We start from the raw sequence: 25,091 nt of genomic DNA, 5'->3' as shown, positions 1-25,091 counted from the left end.
TATAGTATTAAAATATTTATTTATGGGTAAATTTGTAAGAAAACCTAAGTTTCTTTTTTCCACGCTCTCTTTTTGTTTTATTTATGCATATTTTTTTTATATATAAAAGATAATATAATTTAAGTCTTCTTCATATACCTTCTTAGTTTCTTAGGTATCGCCTTCATCTAGATCATCATCTCCTCCATTCCTCTATCTCAGGCCTCAGCCATTCATCGTTCTCATTCAGAGGCAGCAAGAGACGGCGAGAGGGAGTTGACTTCGTTGACCTATCAGCGTGATGTCACAGATCAGTCATCGGTAGCCTCTCACGGCTGCCATTTCATTGGCGGCTGATTTCTTCAGGGGTGATGCCACCTCTCGCAAGCTCCCACGCGTCGTGACTGTTGGAGACCACATCACCCCTGAAGCTATTCGAGGGTGCTTAGATCGCCTCCTTTAGAGCCTCTGCTGACACATATAAGTCCGTTACAGTCTTTGTATCATATTATGACGGACACGGAGGGTCAAAAAGGAAAAATCAAAATGAGAGGGGGTGTTTCTGCAAGTACGGAGTACTAACGCCCGTTACGGTCGCTGCATTGGAATTTAACGGACGCGGGGGGTTAATAAAGTAAAATCGAAATGAGAGGGGCGTTTCTGCAAATATCGGGCTCGTACAAGTCCCAAGTGCCATTTCATCTCTGCGTCGAGTGCAGCCGCCGGTGGAGGCGAGAGAGAGAGAGAGAGAGAGATGGCGAGGGCTCTTGGAAGAGCGTTCGTGAGAAGGGGTAAGCCCTACTCTTTCCCCCTCCTCTCTCCGCCTTCTTCCGCTCATCTCTGCACCGAGGGCGACGGGTTACAGAGCTCGCGGGTTAAGATCTTCGATCGAGATCTCAAGCGGAAGCAGGTCGAGTCCTTTGTACCCTGTCTTTCCTTTCGAAGTTCTATCTGAATTCGCGCTAATCGTAATAGATGAGCTAATTTGGGTAGAGAGATCGAGCGGCGTGGTTGATGAGAGGGAAGGATGAGTTCGTTGACTCTGTAGCTGAAAACCTTCTCGATCGCCTCCAAGTAACCTTGCAGTTTCCTTCTCCATTTTTTTAAATTTGATGATGCATTCGATTCGATGATATCTTACATTAATTCGGTAATTTCCAATGGAATCAACAAAAAAGATGATTCTTGAACCCACTGGGTGACTCTTGGGAAAGCCTCAAAAACGATCGAAGCATCAGTTAGGTGTAACAAGTTTTGATGTTGAGGAATCTTCTAACAAACCCCAGTTTTAACTTTGTTTATGCTTGGAAACTTGGTCAAAAGAAAATCAAATTAACAACCATCAACCACAAAGTTGAAACTTTAATATCTTGCAGGATTGCAGAAAGACATTTCCTACAGCACTGTGCCTTGGGGGTTCCTTAGAGGCAATTAGACGCCTCTTACATGGACGTGGTGAGTACTTGTTAATTTTTTCCTAGCTAATGCTGTTTTATCAATATGATACTTGGCTTGTTGACTGCAGAACTATTTGGTCTCAGAAGTATACTAGTGTATATGATACTTGGTTCATTTGTTTCATTCATATTCTGCTTTCATAGGTGGAGATGAAGATTTTGTTAGCTGACTATAATTATTTAGATCACGATTTTGATTTTATCCTTATTCTGGGTTGGAAGATACTTCCTTCTCAAATGTTCAGCTAATCTTTCTCATTGTCAAGTCAGTGAGATCTTCCGAAAAATTCTTCTGGAACTTTTCAGTAATGGAAGATGATGAAATGGTAGTTTTCATTTGCCAAGTGTAGGGAGTGACTTTATCTCTGTTATCAGGTGGCATGGAGAAGCTGATCATGATGGACATGTCATTTGACATGATTAAAGTGTTAAAAGATACGGATGAAAAATTTGCGAGGAACAACCTTGAGACTTTCTATGTAGTTGGAGACGAAGAGTTCCTGCCCGTAAAAGAGAAGTATGCTGTTCTGGTACTTGAGTGGAGCAGTCTGTTATTGAACTTACAAGTGCATTTGGTAGTGGAATTTATTCTTGATTACATGAGCTTATGTGCTTTGATCTTCATGACTTGTATTAGTTGCGAGTGTTTTCTTTCTACAGTTCCCTGGATTTGGTTATAAGTTGTCTGGGACTTCATTGGACAAATGATCTCCCCGGAGCCATGATACAGGTATGCTCTAAGTTTGCTATTATGGTCCTGAGGATTCTTCTTTATATAGTCAGAAAATGCTGACATGCTATCTCTCTTTTTGACAGGCCAGATTGGCTTTGAGACCTGATGGTCTGTTTCTTGCGGCTATTCTTGGTGGAGAAACACTAAAGTTGTTAAATTCGATTGATTTATAAATTATATTGTTTTAACTCTTGGTTTTTGTAAGATTTTTGTGTTTTGGATGTCTTCATGACCAGAGAGCTGAGAATAGCATGCACTATAGCACAAATGGAACGCGAGGGAGGCATCAGCCCTCGACTATCGCCTTTGGCACAGGTTTTTATTTTCTTTTCAATTTAACTTTTTTGTTACACATTATGCTTGTAAATTATTGCAGTTGTATCGATTGTTGTTTCCTCAAGCTTAACATATATATAGTGGGAGCTTGATATGGTTCGTTGCTCATATTAATAAAATGCATGCAGTTTTGTCTGACCGAATCATCCTCCTATGTTGGGTTAAAAAAGGCTTAGAGATGAAATATAATGCTGGGCTTAAGGTTACAAGATTGTATTGCTTGTTGGAATTATTTGAGTAGTTTGATACCCCAAGAAGGGTGAAAGCATATGTTGTATCTGAGTCTAAAAGGCCCATCTTAACTCAGGCTTATCATGTAGAATAACATTTGCATGCCCATTTGATAAAGGAGGCCACGATACTCTCTTATGTTTCTCGGAGATTGCTTCTTGCGAAAACAATTAATGTGCATGAAAATTTTCTTTTCTTTTTGAGTATGTGAACATTCAAGTTCAACACAACTGAGGAGAAGAAAGTGAGCTGTGTTCCTAGATGTAAAAGAATAAACTTACTAGAATCCTTTTGGTTTTCCTGTTCAGGTCCGTGATGCAGGAAATCTTCTGACGAGGGCAGGCTTCACTCTCCCAGGTGTTGATGTTGATGAATACACAGTCAAGTATGATAGCGGTTGGTTTTCTTTAACTGAATACAGGGTTATATTTCATGAGTTCGTAGGATACTGTAGAAACTTTTAATGTGTATGAAATAAGATGTTACACGGGCATTATATTCTCTTGTTTTTCTACTTTAAATTGCATTACATAACCGATAGAGAACTCGCGGGAATGTACTAAAACGGTATCATTGGCCTTGTTGGATAAAATAGTTATTGTAGCCTGCAGCTGGCAGTATTTACTAGACCCTGAGTAGCTTTCCTACGAACTTGAATGACATAGCTGAAAATTATATGAATCATCAAGCCAAGCTTTCTTTTCAAGTTGAAAACTATTACTGTTTTCTTTTTCTTTCTTAACTTCCATTTATGATCGTGTCTAGCTTTGGAGCTTATTGAACATCTGCGGTCTATGGGTGAAACAAATGCCCTTTTCCAGAGGAGCAACGTAAGTTTTACACAAAGAATACTGATTGCAACCTGAGGAGCTCAGATCCAACGACCAATGGACAATCTTTTTCGTTTCTTTCCATTTTCCAGATCCTGAAGAAAGACACAGCTTTAGCAACTGCGGCAGTGTATCAATCGATGTTTGGCGGAGAGGATGGAACTGTTCCAGCAACCTTTCAGGTATACCATGCTACCTTTAAACAAGAAATGCAGTCTGCAAACTGATGCAGATAGGGATTTGCATTTCCTTGCTCATATGAAAACTTTTGAGTAATCATCATGCATTTTGTGTTCTAGACTTCTTGTGATATGCTCGAAAGCATTATTAGGTGTTGTTGTTATCATCTTGTATTTGTCATCATGCCTTTGTCCACAGTGTAGTTTGTTGTTACAGGTTATTTACATGACTGGATGGAAGGAGCACCCTTCACAGCAGAAGGCCAAGAGGAGGGGTTCTGCGACCGCATCTTTCGGGGACATCCAGAAACATTTTGGTCGCGGCAGTTGCTAATCATCACATTCTTTAAACGTAAGTGAATACTCAGAAACAAATGATTCTCTTGTTCTTAAATTGTTCTTTTTTTCCTAAATTTTCTTGAATTTTCTTTTAATAACATGACCTATGTGCTGTTTCTCACAGGAGCAAAATAGAAAGGGAGCTTCCCCATTTTCTCTCATCGACCAAAAGAAGAAATGTTCTTTTAGAATCATAAATTATGCCGAGCGCATTGAAAATAGAGTTTGCTACAAATTAACTTCGTTCATCATCGACCATGCATCTCAACATCATCCTGGTGAGGTTGATATTATGCGGAAATCAGAGAAGATGGTGGAAGTCAAACAGGCACTCTTCTCAAACCTATGTCAATAAATCAAACATTGTTGGTCAGGTATTTTTAGACTTAAAAAGAACAGTTTCTCTCATATTTTATTAGATAATTACTTTGCAAGTTTATACAATATCTACAACACCTTAATTTAGCATTCCAACGTGCATTGAGATTTAGATTGATTTAAAGGTTGATGATGGATGTATTATTATTAATTCGAGTTTAAACATTTCAATAATCTTAATAAATTAGTTATCTTAATCTTCTAGGAGTTCTAAGGAACTTGATTGGGTCTAATGTATTTAGTCTAAGATGATGTTTCAATAAGTCTTAATGCTTGACTTAGGTGGACTTTATGATCCCCTATTGAAAACAAATATTATTCCTATAACAAAAGTCTTTTGAGGAATCACTACCATATAGCTATCATTAGATACACAAAGGAAAATACTTGTACGTGGTACAATTCGGGTTTGATTTATACAACCACAACAAAATCAAATCCTAAATTCTAACTATTTTGTATCCGTTAGTTACATGGGTTTGATTTGGATTCGCGAAAAGCAAAAACCCCCAAACCATAGTATTACATTTTGGTTTGGTCAATACTACAGTTTGTACTCTAAATTCATATGCATCCTCTTTAAATATGATAGACCCCATTTTTAGTGTATGTTTTCTAGAAATTTAATTTATTTATTTTCCTATTAATTGCATAGGGATGATATTATTTTATACCATAAATAAAAATGTCAATTTATGATGTAATATATATTTTTGGCGTAGGTACAAATAAAAAGTAAAAAATGGAAAATGTAAATGATACCACATGGTCACCTTCAAATCTAAACTAATAACATATAATATAATAATTATTATTACTATTCAAAAAGTATTTTAGTTATTTAAAATAGATAAGAATTCTCTAAAAATCAGAAAATGCTATCCGACAAAAAACATAAAATGTAAAGTCTTTTTTTACGAAAAGAATACCTAAATAATAATTATTCTACTTATATCTTTAAAAAATATTTTAAGGTTTTATCGGATAATATTTCGATTTATAGAGAATTCTTATCTATTTTAAATAACTAAAATAATTTTATTATTATTATTATTATTATTATTATTATTATTATTATTATATGTCATTAGTTTAGATTTGAATGGATTATTATCGTATCTATCGAATTAGATTCTTTACGCAGCTGAGTTTAACTCGATAACGGGTTGTTACGAAGCGATAACTTCGTCGTCTTCCTTTTTAACTCCAAATTCCTCCTCCCAACGCCACCTCCAAAGCGCAAATCTTGAAGCCCGTGGAGCAGTAGGAGCGCTCCTCCGCTGTTCTCCGATCAGTTCTTCCCCCACATCGATATGGAGAACGCCAATAAGTGCGACGTTTGGGAATTGCTGTACTCCGACTCCTCCTTCACGAGTGACCACGAGTCCATAGTTGATCTTGGAACCGTGGATGACGTAATGTCGCACTACTTCGGTGTAAACTTGGAGGAGGAGGAGGAGGAGAAGAGCGAAGAGGGCGGAATCGACTCCGACAACCCTAGCTGGATAGACACCGACTCGGATGCGGTCGAACAGAGGGAGGAGGAAACGGCGATCTTCGTCTCCGAGGACGAGACAAAGATGATCGAGCCGAGCAATGCGGGGAACAAGTTCGAGGGTGCAGATGAGTCCCAGGGATCGACTGCATCGTTCCCTGAAGACTCGAACTCTGAGGGGATCGATGGCAATCATGAGGAAAAGAAAAGGGTAGAGGACGAGCGCGTACCGAGCGAAGAGGAGACGACGGGTGGCGTAGTAGCCTCGTGGGAGTACTCTTTCCGGCTCTTGAAGCTTTGGGTTGCCAACGCGAAGTCGGTGTGGGCGATCTCGATGGCCGCCGCCAACGTGGTGGTCGTCGTGCTGAGAAGTTGCTTCTACCGGATGAGGCAAAGGGTTTCGCTTGCGCTAGCCGTGGATGACAAGGTGAGCTCATCTCGACTCTCCATCATACCGTGTACCAAAAGAGAACATGATACCTTCTTCAAGCACGTAAGCACATAAAGACGGAGAACATAAGTGGAAATATAGTGTAATCTTCTATATAGAATTACTTTCTTCAAGCACTATTCATGTCTTTCTTATCTCCAAATGAATTGATCATTGTGAATACTTGCTTCCATGAAAAGTCAGTCAGAAAGTATGCTAATAGTTTCTAATGATAAGTTAAAAAGCATATTCCTAGTTTCTTCTGATACATGCCAAGCTTTGCAGAGGGTGAACCAGTTCATAATTCTCAAAGAAGCATATTTGATTGGAAAACATATGGAGTAGACATCTGCCACTTTTTGGTGTGTGTCCTTTAGCAAACACTGGTAGCTGATTCTTACATTGGAAAAAACTTACTTCCTTGAATTAATTGATTACTTATTTCGGCTAATCTGGTGGTAATTGCATTGTTCATATCTTTTTTGATGGATACAGGCCTCAGAAAAAGGAGAATGGAAGGTAATTAAGGTGTTTGACCTTCATGTGCTTTCCCCAGTTTGATGCTGACTTATAGATAAACTTCATTAACCCAACTCAGGTAAACACTCTTTGGGCTTGGTGATTGCTAGGTTGGACAATGTGCTGTGTGGAGATTAGCTATCTTTTAGTTTCTTGATCAGCAAGAAGAACTCTTATTTAGCTGCTAAGAATTTGACTTGGACATTTTATTGAATAAGTAATGATGCTTTATTATCTTTGTCCTCTGAGTTAATATAAGGATTTGTTGAGTTTTTACTGGAAGTCTAATGTCAATAAATATTGTTATGATTGGAAAATGTAGGCAATAGCCCATTGTTGGAATTATTTTTTTAAAATTTAAAATTTTATTTAATTAAATTAGGTATATACATCATAACAATCTTAATGAAAAGAGTATGTCACTTGGGACAATATTCCATCTCTTGAGTCACTCTTTTAAATCTATAAATAGAATCCTAATCAACTTGAATTAATAGGAACACATGAATTAAAATTCCTTCTCTTATTTTTTTCTTTTTAACTTTTATTTTCTATTAAATAATTTTTACTTGGTTAGTTGAAAATCCTTCCACATAATTTTATAAGGTTCTCGTAAGAGGACTATCGTCCAAGGAAGACATGGATCAAAACACTTGTCCTCTCCTTCGACTTTGCTATCTTTTTGAACGATCTATCCAATGATGGCGTCAAAGAGTCATCGACCTTATGTGAAGCTTATAGGATGATGCAGGAGATAAGAATCGTCGTTGACATCATTATTGGATGATAACAAGTCAAAGGGAAGGGAGAAATGAGATAACAAAATTATCTATTTTTAGTATCATTTCTGTATGTGACAAACAATACGATATTTTCCGTCATTAGAATCAATAACATAAGAAAAAAATGAAATTAAATATTTTACTTTTCTAATTATAGAAACATCAATATAATTTTTAAAAATAAAAGTATCTGACTATAAGGAAGGAATAATACGTACTTAATCCTACGACACAATATAATATTTTTCAAATTTAACCGGAGGTTAGCTCAACGTGGGCATAGATGGGTCAACCAGTGAAAACCCAACTGGTATTAAAGGAAAAGAAAGGGATGAGCATTAATAAAAGGGCAGACAGTTCACATTGCAAAGCAGTCACCAAGAACATTATTATTAGAAGCACAAAAGATATAGTGATAAAGTTACTTCGCAGAAGGCAAACCTCGTATCATATGTCCATTCTTCACATTCATCTGCTAAGAGTTGCAGTTGGAAGCAGGAAAGGCTGTTGGAGTATACTTCTCCATCAATTCGGTGAGGGCTGCCTCGAACTCTTTTTCCAGCTCGACTTCCTTGGACAGGTACTCCCGCCTTAGTAAAACCTTGTTCTGTTCATGTGAGCGTATTAGCTTCTCTCTCTCTGCCTCAAACTCCTCAACTCCCTTCACTCCCGTCTCTTCTTTCCTGCAAAAGAGAAAGACATCTCCTTACTCGAAAAGAAAATTCCTCACCAGAAATGGACTGCACCTATCATTTGCATCGGTGACTTCTAATAATAAAGCTTCTAAAGCATAATTGTTATTGAATTAGTATTTATTATGACAATCAGGGTTCATATCTCAGAGCAGTTTATGGATAACATGAGAGAAGAAAGTCTGCTGTAGCAGATAAATAATTATGTTTAAAGAAAGGACCATTGGCAATATTATCATCAGCAAGAAAAGAAAAATTGTAGTGAAGAAACCTGCCAAACAGAATGGTTTTGTAATAATGTATTACTGAATTATATTTAGAATCTTGGATCATTCAATGGTGTTAAAGTTTGCATTACCTAGTCTTCCGATCTTCATTGGTTCCAGAATCTACATCCAAAACTGCCACTTTAGCACGCTCTGCCTGCAACTTCTCGAAAGTCCTCTCTTTCTCTTCAGTATTATTGCGTATTTTTTCTATTTGCTCGTTGAAAAATTTCTCTTGATAATCCATCTAACAGCATAAAATAACAACAGAACAGGTGTCACACCAACATAAGAAGAAAGCTCTTAATTAAATTTGAAATTATTTTAGAAAATGAAGCAGACTTCCTAAAATAACAAAAGTTCACAGCAAGCTATAACAATTTAAAGCTTCACAACGAAGCTTGAAAAATTTCAAGGACACTTCGAAAAGCTATGAAAAAGAATGTGAAACTCATGTTGTAGTAATAGCAAAGAATTTAAGAAGACCAACAAAGTAATAGCACGGTATTTAAGAAGACCAACAAAGTCAATCAAAGAAACACAGATTCAGCAATCCAATAAATATTGAAGTGGTAAAGGTCTGAATACCTCTTCCTTGTTTTCTTCATGTTGCATCTTGGATCTACGCCTTACAATGATATTTTCTTCCACAGTCTCACGCCACCTTTGAGTTACAACCCCAATGGTTTCTTTAAGAACTTTGGACTGTTGTTCTTGTTTAACAACCTTGTTTTTCAACCAGATTAGTTGCTGGTTATCTTCATTCATTTGCTTCATTGGAATGACAACCATTTCCTCATATGATCTCATCTCAAATTTCAGACGATGTTTACCTAAGATTTCCAATTGAATCAGGTTTGCAGGAAAAAAATTTATTATCTTCACTGGATAAACATTAATTGGAAACCCAAAGACAAATAACCCATGAAGAATAATAAGGAAATATTAACAAGCAATGGAAAGTTGTAAATTAACAAACAATGAAAAAGTTGTGATCTATAAGCATATTTCTGGCATGGCTGCATAAGTGTCTATGGTAGCACCATGGCAGTAAGCCCTTTATTCCTCCTAAGTATCCAAAAAAAGAGGAAGCAACCTTTGCTTTAGGTCGATCTAACTTTGCTTAGTAAGCTGAATAATTATTATCATGTTCTGAGGCTAGGAAGCAACCTTTACACATTAGCACAAGCAGAAAAACAATATAAAACAGGAAGAAAGGAAGGGTTTTTTCGAATAGACACTGGATCCTCTTTTTTTAGTTCTTCCAAAGCTGTCAGCTTCTACTTGTTGACTTGGTCTCTAAGGTCTAAACACACTACTAGCACAAGAAATTTGTGAGACACAAATGATAGCATAGTTGCATGTATCTTCTACACAAAGAATGCATACATACTGAAGAATAGCTCAGACCTCATGTCAAGAAAAGATCAATTAAGATATGACGAAATAGACAAACCATGAGAATGGTGGTTGAACACATCCACATCTTCTTTGTTTGCCAAGTAGCCATATAATTGGCGTTTGCCACCTGCAGAGAATAGAATCCTACGATGTTCCCATGCGTCTCTATCTTTTCCTTGTTCTGCAAAATGATTATGTAGCTGCTCAGCCTCCAAATAGCCTACTGCAGTAGGTTCAAAGATCAAAACACTCATGCCACGATGCCCACGAGGACCATATGAATGGCGGGCTTTTACTGCTGCATACGAGCTGAAATATTCAACAAGCTCTTGATTACCCATGCCAATCCACTGTAATTTTAAAGCGACAAAAAATTTAGAAAACAAAAAAGAAAGAAACAAGTGTATTGCATTACATGTTTGACAATTGGTGAGTCTAAGATCTGATTTTGTACAGCCTATTAGAGGTAACCATAGCCTGACAAACAAGACTCTCGCCAATGCAGGTTTTTGCCAGAGTTGATGTGTGTAGTCCTACCCCTGCTAGCGAAGAGTTTGCTTACATGACTCATACCTTGGACATTCGGGTCCCAGGAGCACTCTCATAAATAATCATAACATGAAAATAGAACAAGTAACTTCTTACAAGCTGAAATGAATAGCATGGGTTCTCCCATCTTTAATTTTCAGATGAGACAGGAAAATAAAAATATTTGGCAATTCAACCAACAAGTACAAGTGCGATAATATGAACAAGTACAAGTACTATAATAAACATTCAACCAATATTGTCATTTTGTTTTAATTGCTCATGAATAAATTTTATTAGTTTAGGCTGTTGTCGGTTGTCATGTGGCAACATCTCCTGTGCTACTACCTTGGTTTCCTAAATTAGTCAAGAAGAAGAAAAAGAAAGCCAATGAAACAAAAAAATGAAAGAAATCAAAACAATATAATCGAAGATTAAAAATCTTGATTGGAGATTGTCTCTAAAAGAAATTTTTATCATTCTACAAAAGTAAAAGTTTATCAATCAGATATATTTATTAAAAAGAAAATTTTATTTTTCAAGATAAATTTAAAAATTAATCATCTCCAAAGTAACAACAAATAAGTGAATGATTTGACTTGATGTAATTATACTCTTTTCTTATTTTTATATCTATTTTTCTTCTTGTATTTGATGAGCATATAAAAAATAATAATAATTGGACATTAGTGGATGAACAATTGAATAAATAGTATGGTTTATGAAGGGTCAACCTACAGTCAGTTGTGAAAGAAAATATCTCTTGAGTAGCACAAAAAAATCTGTGAAAGAAAATATCAAAAATATTTTTCAAATATGTAGTAATAATGTGAATAATGAAAGACATAAGATCCCCAAAAGTTAAAAATGATGAAAGGTGACTTACGACCAAAAATAAGTTGGATGGGCAGTATCTAGAGAAATTTTTTTGATTAGTTGACAAAATAAGGGAAATGAAAATTAGAAACTTAAGCATAAAAGATGAAGATCAAATAGTTTTTTTCCAAAGAAAATGAGAACTATGCAATAAAGCAAAAAAGAGTTATCACTTCAAATATGCATAAACCAAAAAAGAAAGCAGGTAGGACTCTAGGATGTGTAAGTAATGTCCACTGAATAATAGAAATGCAAGTACATAGGAAATTTATTTTGCTAGAAAAAATCATTTCAAAAATCCAAATAGATAGAACTATGTCCATTGAATGGAGGAAAAGCACATTGCACAACAGATGAGAATGCAAGAGACATTCGGAAATGCACAATTTGCTACAAAATTACAACATAGAACTTAAAGAAAGAAATGTTTGACATGGATTACAATATGAAACCAATACTTCTGAAAATAAGCTCGGTTATACAATAAGAAAATCAAAACAATGAAGATTATACATTTACTGCAATGAATGATGGAATGCTATTAAGGAAGAGGCATGCATGTTATTTTGTTCTCCTATAAATTCATGGATTTATATGTGATTGTTTCAGAAAAGAAATACGATCAAGCAATTCTTAGTGCACGAATTATGTCAGGACAAATCAAGTTCTCAACCTCAAATTCATGAGGCAATCACAACAGATTACCAGTTTCACTTTTCTCCATGATAGAATCAACAAATTTTGACTATGCACAACATAATGCCTAAGCAGCAATTTCTTTAAAATAACTTAGAGGCACACATGAGCGACTTCCATTAAAAATAATAGTGTCATTTGCATTGAGGTAAATATTCTCGTTATCACAGTCTATCCTGCATCAATGTCTCTTTCTGAGATCCAAGTCATGCTTGTTAAGAGCTTATGAAAAGAGGGCAAATGATAGTGCAATAATGTAATAAACAGCACAACATAAGATGGCAAGAAAGCAAGTTAGAGAAAGTGTACCATTTCATTCTCATCTTGCTCAAGCAAGGTGTTCATAATAACAACCATTGGAGGCCAAACTATTTCACGATCAGTTGTTGTCTCCTGCAGTCCCTTCCATTTACCGAAGACTTCACCAGCAGGTACAGGTGAAGTTCCCCTATGGCGAAGTTCTTCTTCCAACAGTAAAGCAAGCTCCTGATGAAGTTTAACTCTAGCTGCTCTTTTTGTATTTGCATGGGTCAGCAAAGGTTGCAAACCTTTGTACCACACAATTTCACCAGGACCGTTGTAACATGCCGGGCAATGCCATTGCCTCATTTGTTCATTTATTTCTTCATTTGTCAGCTTGTCCAAATCTTCAAAAAATCCCCTGAACGGTTTGCTCTTCTTTCGAGTCTTATGGGTCTTTTGGCTTGCATCAGAATCATAGCCATCACTGAAATTATCATCGCTGTCTTCCACCAAATCATCATCATCTAAAACATCACCAGACTTCTGAGCCATAGCATTGGAATCCGAATCACATCCACCAGAAGAATCATTCTGGGGAAGATGGTTGGAGATAAATTCTTCCGATTTTGGTTGAGAACCAGAGAAATCACCTCTTGCTGCCCAATTCCATCCATGTTGCAGTTGTGAAGGTCTAACTGGAGGGAGAGCCATGTGTTGTGTTTCCAAACCCTTGCTTGTTGGTTGCTGCTTTGGATTAACTTTGCTAGCAGGTCGATGAGATGCATTGGCTTGAGCCCAGTTACTTCCGGAAGTCCTTGCAGTTCCACCATTTGCGCCCCATCTTTGCCTCGGTAGCCCATCTGACTGACCCCAAGACCTAGGTGCATTAGGTGAAGAGCCCCATGGTTTTGGACCAGAAGCTGTTGTGATGGTACCACGGCCACTACAACCAGCTCTCTTCTTGGACTTCTTTCCATACACCTCCCATCCTTCTTCTTGACTGGCTAAGCTGACATCTGCCATGTCCATGCTCATCTGATCAGCCTTATGGTCACCTTTTGTAGAACTAGATTCTTCAACACCTTTGCTTTTCAATGATGGATTACCACCATTAGCAGAAGAAGAAGCATCAAAGGCTTTGCCTATATGCTCTCGGGGATACATTGTGTTGAATATTTCAGTCACGTTCCTGTATATTTATTACGCATGATTAAACAACTTAGTGGAATTATCATGTCTACTTTACTAACAACTTACTGGCATTATTATGTCCACTTTACATAATAAATCTGAAAGAAAAAGTCACTGTACAGGTAGATGTAGATGCAACAAAGAAACATTAATATTTTATTGCAGTTCAACCATGGATCCTCATCTTTGTAGCCAACAACTTATTACACTCGATAATCCAATAGTACACCAATCACAAAACTATATTTATATAAAAAAATAATTACAAAATAATACATGTTTGTAATACTGGGTATATGGTGCAAGCTAAGTGTAATTTTTTACTAAAATGAGATGGTAGTTTAGAGTGCACTCATCATTGTTTATTATTTCCCTACTTCTAAAAGTAAAAAATCACAAACAGAAACTAATATAATCTTTTAGAAAGTCCATTTTGTGGTCTCCATTTAACAATAAATTTTAAAATTAAAAAAAGTGATGTCCGATAAGCACAAAGGGATATTTATCTATCTATCTATCTATCTATCTATCTACATGCATATGTATGTATATATATATATATATGTATGTATATATATATATATATATATATATATATATACATGTATATATATATACACACACATATATATATACACACACACATATATATATATATACACATCCTGTTTTCCTTCAAACTTGACAAATCTTCATTGTAGCAAGATTAAAGTGATGTACAACTAATATGTTCATTGAAAACCAATAAAAAATCAATTATGTAATCATAATCTGCAATTGTTAAATTTGATTACAGTGCTGTACAACTTTATTCTATCTTCAGGTGTGGATATGACACCTTGTTCTTCAATTTGAATTTTGGTTTGGGTCCCTCTAAGACATTAGGATATATGGACACATCACAGATGAAACGAACTCGATAACACATCCACAAGATGTCAAGATTAGTCGCCTAATAACAATCACTAATATATTGGGTCCTTTCCTAAGCTATTGGGAAAAGTGGTAATACAATCATATATTTACTATGGTATCATAGAAGGTCATATGTTTGAAACATGTATTTGCATTCCTTTATTTCATTTAATGCTTAATTAAATTTGTACAGTGCTCTCTCCTCTATTTCAGCTTCAGCTATTGAGTTAGTAGTAAAGAGCATAAGAGGAAAGTTCGGCAAACATTGTCACAACACAGTCCTCTTTCTTCCAATGGGAGACTAAACTAGGTGTCACAAATACACAGTGCATATAACACAGATGGATAATCAGAATGATGGATTTATTTAAGAATCAAATAACCTTATTTCATACTAAAAAAAAATTATATCACACACTGCATAAATATATACATGGTGCACAGGACACAAATGCATAGTAAAAAAGATGGATTTTTTTAGGAATTAAATAATCTTTTTTAAAGCTCGAAAGAGATCATATCACATACTGTTAAGTTAATGCAATCTAACAGTCTCAATGACATGGTGCAGTAACAATTCTGAATCAACGTTTACGAAAAAAGAGCTTACAGTCCTATTGCCAAATCAAAATGAAAAACCTACATAAGTTAGTGAATTAAGCTCATCAGACAACAATTCAACAACAGAACACAAACTTCATCCTCCCTTGTCATCGTTATGGAGGTTTAGCTTCTAAACCGATCGGATCTTGGTTGGCAAGCAACAGAGCAAGAAAGCAATGTGCAAACGAAATCAACAAACTCGTGCTCTATGTAAAAGAACTGGCAAAAAAGGAGCTGAGGCACAATGAGTGCTCTAAAAGATCCGCCAAAAACATCAAATCATCTTTCGATTTCTTCATAAAGAAGCAAGAACCTCCGATCGGAAACCGACACAAGAAAACCGCAGTCAGAGCCTTCAGTTGACGAGAACGAGGGACAAATTAGCAGAACTAATCAATGAATTCAGTCATAAAACAAGCTCCAAGCATCACAAAAACCTCGAGCTCTTGTAAGTGAAGAGACTTCACCAACGGTCCAAGAAACCCCAGAGAACCTTCACAAATTGTCACCGGAAACGCCAATTTAAGGGATACCACCCGTCCTTGGACTTGCGGACGACAGATCAAAGCCCATAAGGACGGCGGTCGCCGCCGGAATCCGCCGCCCCATGCGGCCGGTAGCACGATGGTCGAAAGGGAGGGGGAAGCGAGCGAAGTCGACAATGGAAATCCGAGGACCTTTTATAGGCAAGCCGAATTCGGACTTTACTGAAGAAACTAAATGCAGCTAATTAGCAACCAGATGCGTCCGGGGTCTCGCGTCGACCGCGTTCGTACAGGATCGGAAGCGCGCGTAGCACATCGCAGCCGCAGGATGCCTCATGCGATGAGATCAGACGGTTCAGGGTTCGACACGAGAGGGTCCCAATCGCGGGTGCTTACATATTTCCTAGTGGCACCTCGGAGCGTTCGGTGTCACCCGGGAAAGCACAAGACAGTCTCTCTTACGGGCGTGAAGACTCACCTCAACAGCGGACCCCACCTCTTCTCTCCAGTCACCACACGGGTACGTTTCTTTCTCTACCGGATGGCGTAGAGAGGGTGTCCTTCTTGGAGACTTAAGGTTGACCTCCGCGGTAAATGGACGGCAATGATCGAGTGGCGTCGTCGTACGTGTCAAGCCTACGGAAGACACGATAACCTTTTTTATTGTTAAGTGACATTTAATTAATAATATATCTAATTTTCCAAAAAAAAAAAAGAGGAAAAGTAGTCTTTCTGTTTTCCATATGATAATTATTAGTTGACCAATCCAATTCATACCAAGATTCTTCTATTTTGGACGAGGATGAAGACTAGAAGTAACGTGAGATTCCATTGGAACCTGCACACCAACATTTCTCCCAATAATAATATATATATATATAGTGTAATTTAAATTTAGATTCAAAAAATAATATAGGTGGTCAATCATACATAGTAATCACTTCATTGTTACGATTAATATATATTATATATTCGCAGGTATCACTTCAGTGGATATTAAAAAACTATTAATTGTGCATAATAAATTCAGTGGTTTGTAGTATTAATATCATATATTAATTGTTATACGATGGCCAATAATTTTATGCTGCCTAATCCAGAGTGCAGGCAATGGGCCCCGGGCCCACCAATTCTAAGAGGGCTCCACTCTAAGCAGTGGCGTGGGCGAGCTCTCACCGCACGAGACCTGAACGCTGCCTGGCATCGCGCATGAAATCAAGACCAAGTTGCGACGCGTCACGGGAGAAACGCAGCCCAGCAAAAACTATCCTACACGTCTGCGGTTTCCCCGACGAACTGCGGATCACAAGAACCGCGTCCTCCTTCCCTGTCGAGGGCATTTCCGTGATTTCACTGTGATCCATGGCGAAGGAGAGGGGTCGGATCTGGCGGCTGGGATTCGCCCACGCCAAGGGATCGCCTAATTTCCCCCTCCGGTACAGCGTACCAAAAGCCACATCAGATCGATCATATTCACTGCGTCAACATTGGAGACGTATGATCCGTACGATGTGCTGGTTCCGGATAGGTGACTTGCACCCGCGGGGGAAGGGATGGAAGAAGGCGCGCTAGGAAGCGGACAAGCGACAGAACTAACCTCCAAGAACCGTTTGCAAAATGCTTCGTCCAGTGGCGTTCGGATGATAGACACCTAAGCGACTTAAAAGGAAATAATGAGTCAAATCAGGAAGAAGGTTGTCGTGGCGCCCAAAGGGAACGGTTGCAATTTACATTTTGTCTCGCGCCTTGTATAAAATATATGGTGGGCAGCAGACAGCGTCGCCGAAGGGGCCGTGTAGGGTCTCGCAGAGGCAGCACAGACACACACAAAGAAATAATAAAAAATAGACCCAATCCTTATTCCTTAAATCCGGACATTTCTGCAAATGCTCTCCTTCGTATCCTTCCTCCTCGCGATTCTGATTTTGATTTAGGGTTCAGATCGATCCAGTTTTTGCGTCGGCTTCCCCGACCAGAGAACGGAAAGGAAAGTGATAGGTTTCGGTGGGAATTGTGGATTTTTCGGGTTTCGGGTGTCTTCTCCGAAGGGTTGGTGCTTCGTCCGTCGTGGAACTGGGATGCTGTCCGGTGCTTAGGGGCTTTCGAAGAGGAAGTTTGATTCGAGTGCTGAATATTGATCGATTGAGGTAGATTCATCTAATTTGAGCTCTTCATGTCGGTATCAAGTGTTCTTAGTGTTTCAGTCGATTCGTTTTCTTGTTCTTTCTGTAGGATTCCGTTATATCGGAGGAACTTGAAGGTCGACACGAATTTTGAAGGGATCTGGTGCGCAGAGCAAAACAAACTTCAAACTCGTACTGGGGCTTTTAAGTCCGGAAAAATTCCGGTGTTACTGGCTTCAGATCTGTGATTCTTAAGAGGAATTCGCAGCAAAGGCGTGGCCTTTCTGTTACAGGGCTTTCGGGAAACCCGGGAGAGGCGAAGAGGACCGCCTTTATTGTACCTTTCGGCCGTTAAAGATGGTGTCCTGTAAGTAGAAGAGTAGAGGGGCTGCGAGGGAACGCTTCTAGGGTTCCTTTTTCACCGGACTAAAAGCGTCAAAGCCGGGATCAGAGGTAGGCTTCAGATGCAAGGCTAAGTGTTGCACCTCCACGGAAGTAACCAGGTTTATGTTGCTTTCCTAGGGGTTTCTAGGTGGACTGGAATTTGGGGTTGGAGTTAATACATGTGTGATCACTGGGCTTTTCTGAATATTTATTTTGTCTTGAAGGTTTGGAAGAAGAAGAAGAAGAGATCATATCCTCCGTTGTTTATCATCTGCTTTGAGTTTCGTTCTACGGTGGTGAAAGATTTGTGGTGATGGGGACAAACTATCTATTTCATTGCGCTTTTATTTAAAGATCAATTCTTTCCTAATTGAGTTGCTGAGGGGGTTCAGTGCGTTCTCAAGGCAACATGGCGTTGCCTCACCTGAATATCTCATCAGTTATCGGTTTGTGTTTAGTATTTGTTAAGTTAATATTTATTTCTTTTCCATGATTGCATTTCTAATATGTTCTTTTTTATGCTTGAGATATCCTGTTCCTTTCAATCTTTATTTCTTTTTCTCTTCTATTTTTAGCTATTTGCCTTATGTATTACTTTTTGTACCTTGAGGAAATCCGTGCTCCTGGATATATAAATATTTTTTTTTTGTAGAAATCAATTAAGTACACAAATTAAAAATTTTATTTTGGCTAGCTTTTCTCACACATTACGTGATTTTTTTTGGTCCTCTGTTGTTTTCACTTTAAGTTCTGTTAATGTGCTGCTTGGTTGGATGTTTCAATTTACGTTTTGTCTTTTCTTGTGTTTCCTTCATAGTCTTCTTATTGGTTCTAAAATTGTTTTTTTTTTCATTTTTAAGAGGGTTTGCTCTTTTTCATTATTGTTTCCTCAAGATGTTTGATGGTTTCAAGTCTCTCAGATTTTGTGCAGTTCTGTAAAGATTTTGGCTTGTCCTTTTCCCGACTCGTAGCCTCATTGAACTATTCTTTTATTCTCTTTTAAACTGCTGGTCCTTAAAATTTCCTTTTAATAGACGGAATATTTCTAAATAATGATCTTTCAATCATGGGTTAGTCTTACAACTCATTTGTTCTTGGAGCTGCAGTAACAATTTATATTATTTATTCCTCTTTCTCCAGGGACTTCTGGTGATGCCTTGTATGATGAACTATGGCATGCATGTGCTGGACCCTTGGTTACCTTACCTCGTAAAGGCGAACGAGCATATTACTTTCCCCAAGGTCACATGGAACAGGTGCTTGCAAGCTTTTGAATGTCTTTCTTTTACTTGGTTTGAGTGTTTTTGGTCACTTGCTACTAGTGATACAGCTCTTCTGGCAAAGGGTAGTTGATCACTAATTCCATCATGGTTACATTATCTTGTTAAATGAGAGAATAAAATTGGATAGATTGTCTTCTCTGCCTCAGTGTTTTTTTTTTTGTTTCTGCCTTGTCGTAGCTGGAGGCATCAACAAATCAGGGGCTTGACCAGCATGTGCCTGTGTTCAATCTACCATCAAAAATCCTGTGTAAGGTGGTGAATGTCGAACTAAAAGTAAGTTCTTTAAGGGTCATGTTTAATTTCTACCTTTCCATTCTTCATCATGTTTGATGGTGTAATATAAAGAAATGATATGTTTTTCTTTGCATAATGTCATCATAGGCAGAACCAGATACAGATGAAGTGTATGCACAAATTACACTGTTACCTGAACCAAATGTGAGTCTTTCTTTATGGAGTTTATATTTTGTTTATGGAATCATGTCATGCAGTGTTTCCAAATTTAGCATAAATTTAGCATTTGGTAAATTTGCGTATATATCCTTATAAAGTTAGAGATTTTGTATATGCTTCTCTAAATTTAAGTTTAGTATATATATCTTTGCAAAGCTCAAAAACTTGCAAATATGCTATATGTAGTTAACAGCCATTGGTTCATTGCTAGCATGATGATGTTGAATTCAAATTGTAATCACTCTTCACAAATGTTCACAAACATGAGAGGTCAAATAATTGGTGAAAGTAATAAAGGATGTTTTAGGTATTTAAAAATTGAAAAAAAATTGAATTAGTGATAACTATGATTAGTTGTAGTTAACTTTGGCTTTGGCTTTGGCTTTATTGGCTGGATGCTAGTGGGAGTGGCATATATGAAAGATTTTATCATGATATATATGTAAAATCTAAATATTTGGAGGGATATATATGCAATATTAAAATTTGAAGGGGCAAATATGCTATTTTCAAACCTTGAAAGGTAGATATATGTAAAACTCCCTTGATAATTTGAGGTGCTCTTTTTTTAGAGATTAAGACGATTTGAGGTTATAATAGAAGCTTTAGTTGCTTCTTATGGGTTGATTATAAGCAATGTATTCCTATGAAAGTTTTTCCTCTATTTCTTCCACGAAATTATTTTTTCTGATTATAAGTTCAAGAACAACTTATGTATATTGATAGTTGTTTTCTTCTTTTACATCATTAGCCTTTTGATTTTGATGCTACTATATTTTTATTCTGTTATTTCTTTGTTGTTTATACTTTATACTAAGATTATTTTTTTTCTTTGCATCAGGAAGGTGAGATCACTAGTCCAGATCCTCCTTTACCTGAGCCTGAAAGGTGCAAGATCCATTCCTTCTGTAAGACTTTAACTGCGTCCGACACAAGCACCCATGGAGGTTTCTCAGTTCTCAGGAGGCATGCAGATGAATGCCTTCCTCCATTGGTTAGTTGCTATTGCAAGTTGCTTATATGCTCATGTATCAATCCAAATAGGAGATTTTGAACTTTGTTGCAGATGAATTGGATTAGCATTTTATTTTTCACATTCTGTAAATTTCTTGCTAAATCCTTTCATCCTTGTGTAGGATATGACTCAGGATCCACCTTGGCAAGAACTAGTTGCCAAAGATCTTCATGAAAATGAGTGGCGGTTTCGTCACATTTTTCGAGGTTTATATTATATTTATTCAGTTGTCAATCTCTATAAGATGCATTATTTTTCCTATGCTACTGCTGCAACTTAAGGTTCTCCAGTCGTTATCTAGTTTTCGTTGTTTTTGTGTGGGCCAGAGAATTTCTTTGCTAATTTGACAACTGCATATGACATCTTGTGTTCTTTGATAGTATGGATGACTCTATACTGATAAAAAAAGAAACAAAACATTTTTCGTCAAAAAGTTTACTATAAATCACAAGACACCTCTGTCTTATAGAAAGCATTCTTGATCAGATATGTCTTATGGTTTTAGCTGATATTTTGGGTCAGTATGTGATTTTTAGTAAATTATGCATTTTTTGTAGTACCTAAATAAACATAAGGTGTCAAAATTGATTTTCTTCAATAAAATCTGAGTTGAAAAACTGCAACCTTCATGATTTTATCAAATATTATTATTGTTCAGAATCGAAGTAGCGATCATGTTGTTCATAGATGGTGGAGTCAGACTTGCATTTTCACTCTTTCAGGTCAACCTAGGCGCCATCTGCTTACAACTGGTTGGAGTGTATATGTCAGCTCGAAGCGGTTGGTAGCTGGTGATGCTTTTATATTTTTAAGGTCAGAAAATCATTGCTTTTATTGGGCATTTGAGAAATTCAACATATTTTCTGGTCATAAATTGTGGCACTTTTGTAAATGAATTACTATGTACTTGGGAATTACTATCTACATTCTCATGGCAGAGGGGAAAACGGTGAGCTGCGAGTTGGTGTCAGGAGGCTCATGAGGCAACTAAATAATATGCCATCATCCGTGATATCCAGTCACAGCATGCATCTTGGAGTTCTTGCAACGGCATCTCATGCTATCACTACTGGGACACTTTTTTCTGTTTTCTACAAACCAAGGTTACACTTTTAGTTGGCATTTCTGCTCTCAGAATATCTTGCTATTCTTGCTCACACGCTAGCTTGCAAGTAATATGGGACTAGGTTCATGTATACTGTTTCAAGGATATTGATGGTCCAGCTTTTTAATGCAATTATGTTCTCTATTTGTATATATTCTCTATTTCTTAAATTTGTAATGAAGAATTTGCATTATGACATTTGGTTTTTTTCTGGTCTTAATCATTTAGCTAATTTTATGCCTTCTGTACTGGTTTTCGATACATCCGAGCTACAGAGTTCTCTTAGATGTGAATTTTAATTTATTTTCTTTTTCAAAAATAGAATCTGACGTAAAGATATGTTTAATGCTCCAGAGCAAGTCGATCTGAGTTTCTCATTAGTCTCAACAAGTATCTAGAAGCCAAGAGTTACAAGTTGTCCGTTGGGATGAGGTTTAAGATGAGATTTGAGGGTGATGAAACTCCTGAAAGGAGGTAATTTTGGTGTCTTTGTAAACTAAAAATTAGACATGCTATCACACTGTACTAAGTTAACATTCTATATTGTTACAGATTTAGTGGTACTATTGTTGCCGTAATAGACAAGGTATCATCTCAATGGGCAGATTCAGAATGGAGATCCTTAAAGGTATAATGCCAAATAAATTTTTCGTATGATACAAAGTATGATGCCAAATAAATGTTTCTGAAAGCGGTTCTCTTTTCAGTGTAATGACATGGAACCTTTTATCATTTGGATTATACTATGTTTTCTGAATGATCACAGAATTTTTCGTGAACCTAGTAAGAGTTTTGTGTTTTATGATTAGGTCCAATGGGATGAATCATCATCTATACAACGTCCAGACAGTGTTTCACCTTGGGAATTGGAGCCACTGGTGGCAGCTACTCCTCCGACCTCCCAACCAGTCCAGCGAATCAAACGAACACGACCACCAGCTTCATCTGTCATGTTACCAGAACCTTCTCCTGCGCCTGGTATGGATTTTGCTATCAGTAACTGCTTTCAATCTCTTTTGTATCTGAGAACCAGATTTAACGATTGGTGTTGTTTTAGTCTTTTCTTCGGAATTGAAGTAAATGTTTCTTGATGATTCCATGTGAAATAACATTATAAACACATCCACCAATTGTGTATGACGTTCTATGAATTAATTTACGCTTGCATGCCTTCGAGTAAGTTTTCTGATAAAGTAAGAAAAAATTGGAAACCTTTTGTGCTCGTCTTTTGCGTCATATCAAGTTTCAACTCTTCAGGACTCAAGATGTTCTGACAGATTAGGTGGCCTACATTCATTATAGATTGACACGGAATCCTTTGTTCATGCACTTGTATTCCTTGCAATGATGATATGGTTTTTCTTGCAATGCTTCTCTGCAGATCATTTTCTTAGCACCTGTCTCGCTATTGTAATTATTTTATTGCAGGTACTTGGAAATTCCAGGTCGAGAATAGCCAAATGTTCTCTTTTTCAGGGTCACAAAGAGGTGAAAAGCTATATTCACCATCCAAACCAACATCTCTATTCTCATCAGCATCACAGCCTAGTTCCATCGGATTCAATGCAAACATTGCTCCATCAACTGCTGCCAGTAGCCACATGTGCTGGCCAATTAGGACAGAAACTCAAAGTGATACCTTCTCAGCAAGCATCAATAGAGAACCATGTGATAAAAAGCAGGAAACTGGCAAAGGCTGCAGGCTGTTTGGGATTCAGCTATTTGAGAGTTCTGAAATAGAAGAAACATCGCGAGTTCCTACAATTTCAGGTGTTGGGCTGGACAAGCCAGTGACATCTTTGGAAGCGGATTCAGACCAACAATCACGACCGTCGAACATTGACCAGTCTGATGCAGCTGCAGTCAACAGTGAGCCAGAGAATTTATGCTTAAAATTAGCTCAGGAGACGCAAGGCCGGCAACTGAGAAGCTGCACAAAGGTTATGGATTGCTTTTCCTTTTAAACTTGATGACATACTTCGACAAACATATTTTTGTATCTAAATGTTGAAACTATACTCCTTTGGCAACGGCAAACTCATTATTTAAGTATTGGAAAACTGTTTTTGTTAGAGATGCTGGTAAGAAATTCTGTTTCCTGCAGCAGCTGCTATTTGAAGCTTGAAAGTATGCTAAAGCACCTTCTCTTTGTGCAGGTTCACATGCAGGGTATGGCAGTGGGGAGGGCAGTGGATCTGACGAGATTAATCGGATATGATCAACTTGTGCAGAAGCTGGAAGAGATGTTTGACATTGAAGGAGAGCTCTCTGGTGGAGTTAAGAAGTGGGTGGTTGTCTACACAGATGATGAGGATGACATGATGTTGGTCGGCGATGATCCTTGGCAGTAAGGCTCCAAAAACTTCCTCTTTAACAATATAATTATCTGCTTAAATCTTTCTGAGAGGTGTGTCTGAACATCTGGCACCATAGTAATTTCGATTTATGTACATGGATATACAGTGAGTTCTGCAGTATGGTGAGGAAGATATATATTTACACAAGTGAAGAAGCCAAGAGACTCTGTCCGAAGAAAAAGCTTCCAGTCATCAGTGAGGCTGCCAAGTTTGGTTCAGAGAAGGCTTTTCTTGATGCTGATGCGGACATTGTTGCCGATTAGAACTGCCGGCACGTCTGCCCTTCCCAAGTAGGAATACGATTTTCCCTAGCTCTTTTTGTTCTATTCCGTGGAGGTTGGGCGATTGGTATAGGAGAACCAACATGGGGTCTTTTTGTCACCAAGGTTGCCGTGTTGTCTGGCGATGGTAAGGATAAAGATGGATGGACGATGACACTTTAGGTGATGGTTATGGTGGTGTCGTTAGATCAGACATGTGAAAGGATGATGCATTAGGATAGCGAGCAAGCGTTCATAGCACTGTTTCTGTGTGTTTTTCCTCGGTAGTAAATAGAATACCTTTCTTTATTGATACAATAGATATGTTGCTGCTGCGTCCAAGTAGGATGATTTACTCCTTTAAATATGTTTGTTGCCCATGTTAAAGACACTTATATTCGCTTGAACCTTAATAGTTATGTACATAAATATTTGATGTTCATCCTTTAGTGATGAGAAATTATGGATGTTTTATCCCCTTTTTTTTTTGTGTCCATCTATCAAATTTGTGTCTTAGTAATCGCACT

General features: G+C 37.5%; 4 protein-coding genes across 14 annotated transcripts; 3 read left to right on the top strand and 1 right to left on the bottom strand.

Moving 5' to 3' along the window:
• Positions 1 to 673: 673 nt before the first annotated feature.
• LOC135583756 (putative methyltransferase At1g22800, mitochondrial) lies at positions 674 to 4,549 on the top strand. Of its 2 annotated transcripts, none has more exons than XM_065169956.1 (12): positions 674 to 889; positions 973 to 1,053; positions 1,356 to 1,434; positions 1,812 to 1,953; positions 2,097 to 2,166; positions 2,253 to 2,317; positions 2,406 to 2,484; positions 3,045 to 3,132; positions 3,502 to 3,566; positions 3,659 to 3,748; positions 3,963 to 4,097; positions 4,209 to 4,549. In XM_065169956.1, exons 1-11 carry the CDS (start codon positions 734 to 736, stop codon positions 4,077 to 4,079), a joined length of 1,032 nt encoding a protein of 343 aa, XP_065026028.1. In that variant the 5' UTR covers positions 674 to 733; the 3' UTR covers positions 4,080 to 4,097; positions 4,209 to 4,549. The 2 variants fall into 2 exon arrangements, with proteins under 2 accessions (XP_065026028.1, XP_065026029.1); XM_065169957.1 differs by having other exon boundaries at positions 750 to 889; positions 955 to 1,053.
• A 1,002-nt stretch (positions 4,550 to 5,551) lies between these two features.
• On the top strand, positions 5,552 to 7,188 carry LOC103968408 (uncharacterized). Of its 6 annotated transcripts, none has more exons than XM_065169961.1 (4): positions 5,553 to 6,384; positions 6,673 to 6,749; positions 6,883 to 6,906; positions 6,986 to 7,188. In XM_065169961.1, exons 1-2 carry the CDS (start codon positions 5,776 to 5,778, stop codon positions 6,730 to 6,732), a joined length of 669 nt encoding a protein of 222 aa, XP_065026033.1. In that variant the 5' UTR covers positions 5,553 to 5,775; the 3' UTR covers positions 6,733 to 6,749; positions 6,883 to 6,906; positions 6,986 to 7,188. The 6 variants fall into 6 exon arrangements, 5 of the variants coding, with proteins under 5 accessions (XP_065026034.1, XP_065026031.1, XP_065026033.1 ...); XR_010501563.1 differs by having other exon boundaries at positions 5,554 to 6,384; positions 6,673 to 6,773; XM_065169962.1 differs by lacking the exon at positions 6,673 to 6,749 and having other exon boundaries at positions 5,552 to 6,384.
• Positions 7,189 to 8,001: 813 nt separating this feature from the next.
• LOC135650385 (protein SUPPRESSOR OF GENE SILENCING 3 homolog) lies at positions 8,002 to 15,760 on the bottom strand. Of its 4 annotated transcripts, none has more exons than XM_065169645.1 (6): positions 15,537 to 15,760; positions 12,457 to 13,579; positions 10,103 to 10,397; positions 9,235 to 9,479; positions 8,739 to 8,893; positions 8,002 to 8,371 (listed from the first exon to the last, which is right to left on the bottom strand). In XM_065169645.1, exons 2-6 carry the CDS (start codon positions 13,552 to 13,554, stop codon positions 8,164 to 8,166), a joined length of 2,001 nt encoding a protein of 666 aa, XP_065025717.1. In that variant the 5' UTR covers positions 13,555 to 13,579; positions 15,537 to 15,760; the 3' UTR covers positions 8,002 to 8,163. The 4 variants fall into 4 exon arrangements, with proteins under 4 accessions (XP_065025717.1, XP_065025718.1, XP_065025716.1 ...); XM_065169646.1 differs by having other exon boundaries at positions 15,567 to 15,760; XM_065169644.1 differs by lacking the exon at positions 15,537 to 15,760 and adding an exon at positions 15,140 to 15,530.
• A 1,641-nt stretch (positions 15,761 to 17,401) lies between these two features.
• LOC135585566 (auxin response factor 7-like) lies at positions 17,402 to 25,043 on the top strand. 2 transcript variants are annotated; one of them, XM_065171239.1, is made up of 16 exons: positions 17,402 to 17,731; positions 17,817 to 18,160; positions 18,316 to 18,537; positions 19,232 to 19,347; positions 19,552 to 19,647; positions 19,756 to 19,812; positions 20,669 to 20,821; positions 20,964 to 21,048; positions 21,565 to 21,655; positions 21,781 to 21,945; positions 22,302 to 22,421; positions 22,500 to 22,575; positions 22,757 to 22,925; positions 23,376 to 23,887; positions 24,104 to 24,294; positions 24,411 to 25,043. In XM_065171239.1, the coding sequence occupies exons 3-16, from the start codon at positions 18,501 to 18,503 to the stop codon at positions 24,565 to 24,567; spliced, it is 2,025 nt and encodes a 674-aa protein (XP_065027311.1). In that variant the 5' UTR covers positions 17,402 to 17,731; positions 17,817 to 18,160; positions 18,316 to 18,500; the 3' UTR covers positions 24,568 to 25,043. The 2 variants fall into 2 exon arrangements, with proteins under 2 accessions (XP_065027311.1, XP_009379879.2); XM_009381604.3 differs by having other exon boundaries at positions 17,446 to 17,731; positions 17,817 to 18,210.
• Positions 25,044 to 25,091: the final 48 nt, after the last annotated feature.

The sequence above is a fragment of the Musa acuminata genome, chromosome BXJ3-10, assembly GCF_036884655.1.
Source record: "Musa acuminata AAA Group cultivar baxijiao chromosome BXJ3-10, Cavendish_Baxijiao_AAA, whole genome shotgun sequence".
NCBI lineage: Eukaryota > Viridiplantae > Streptophyta > Magnoliopsida > Zingiberales > Musaceae > Musa > Musa acuminata.
Note: the sequence above shows the minus strand (reverse complement) of the source record. Positions and strands in the feature narration are given on the sequence as shown.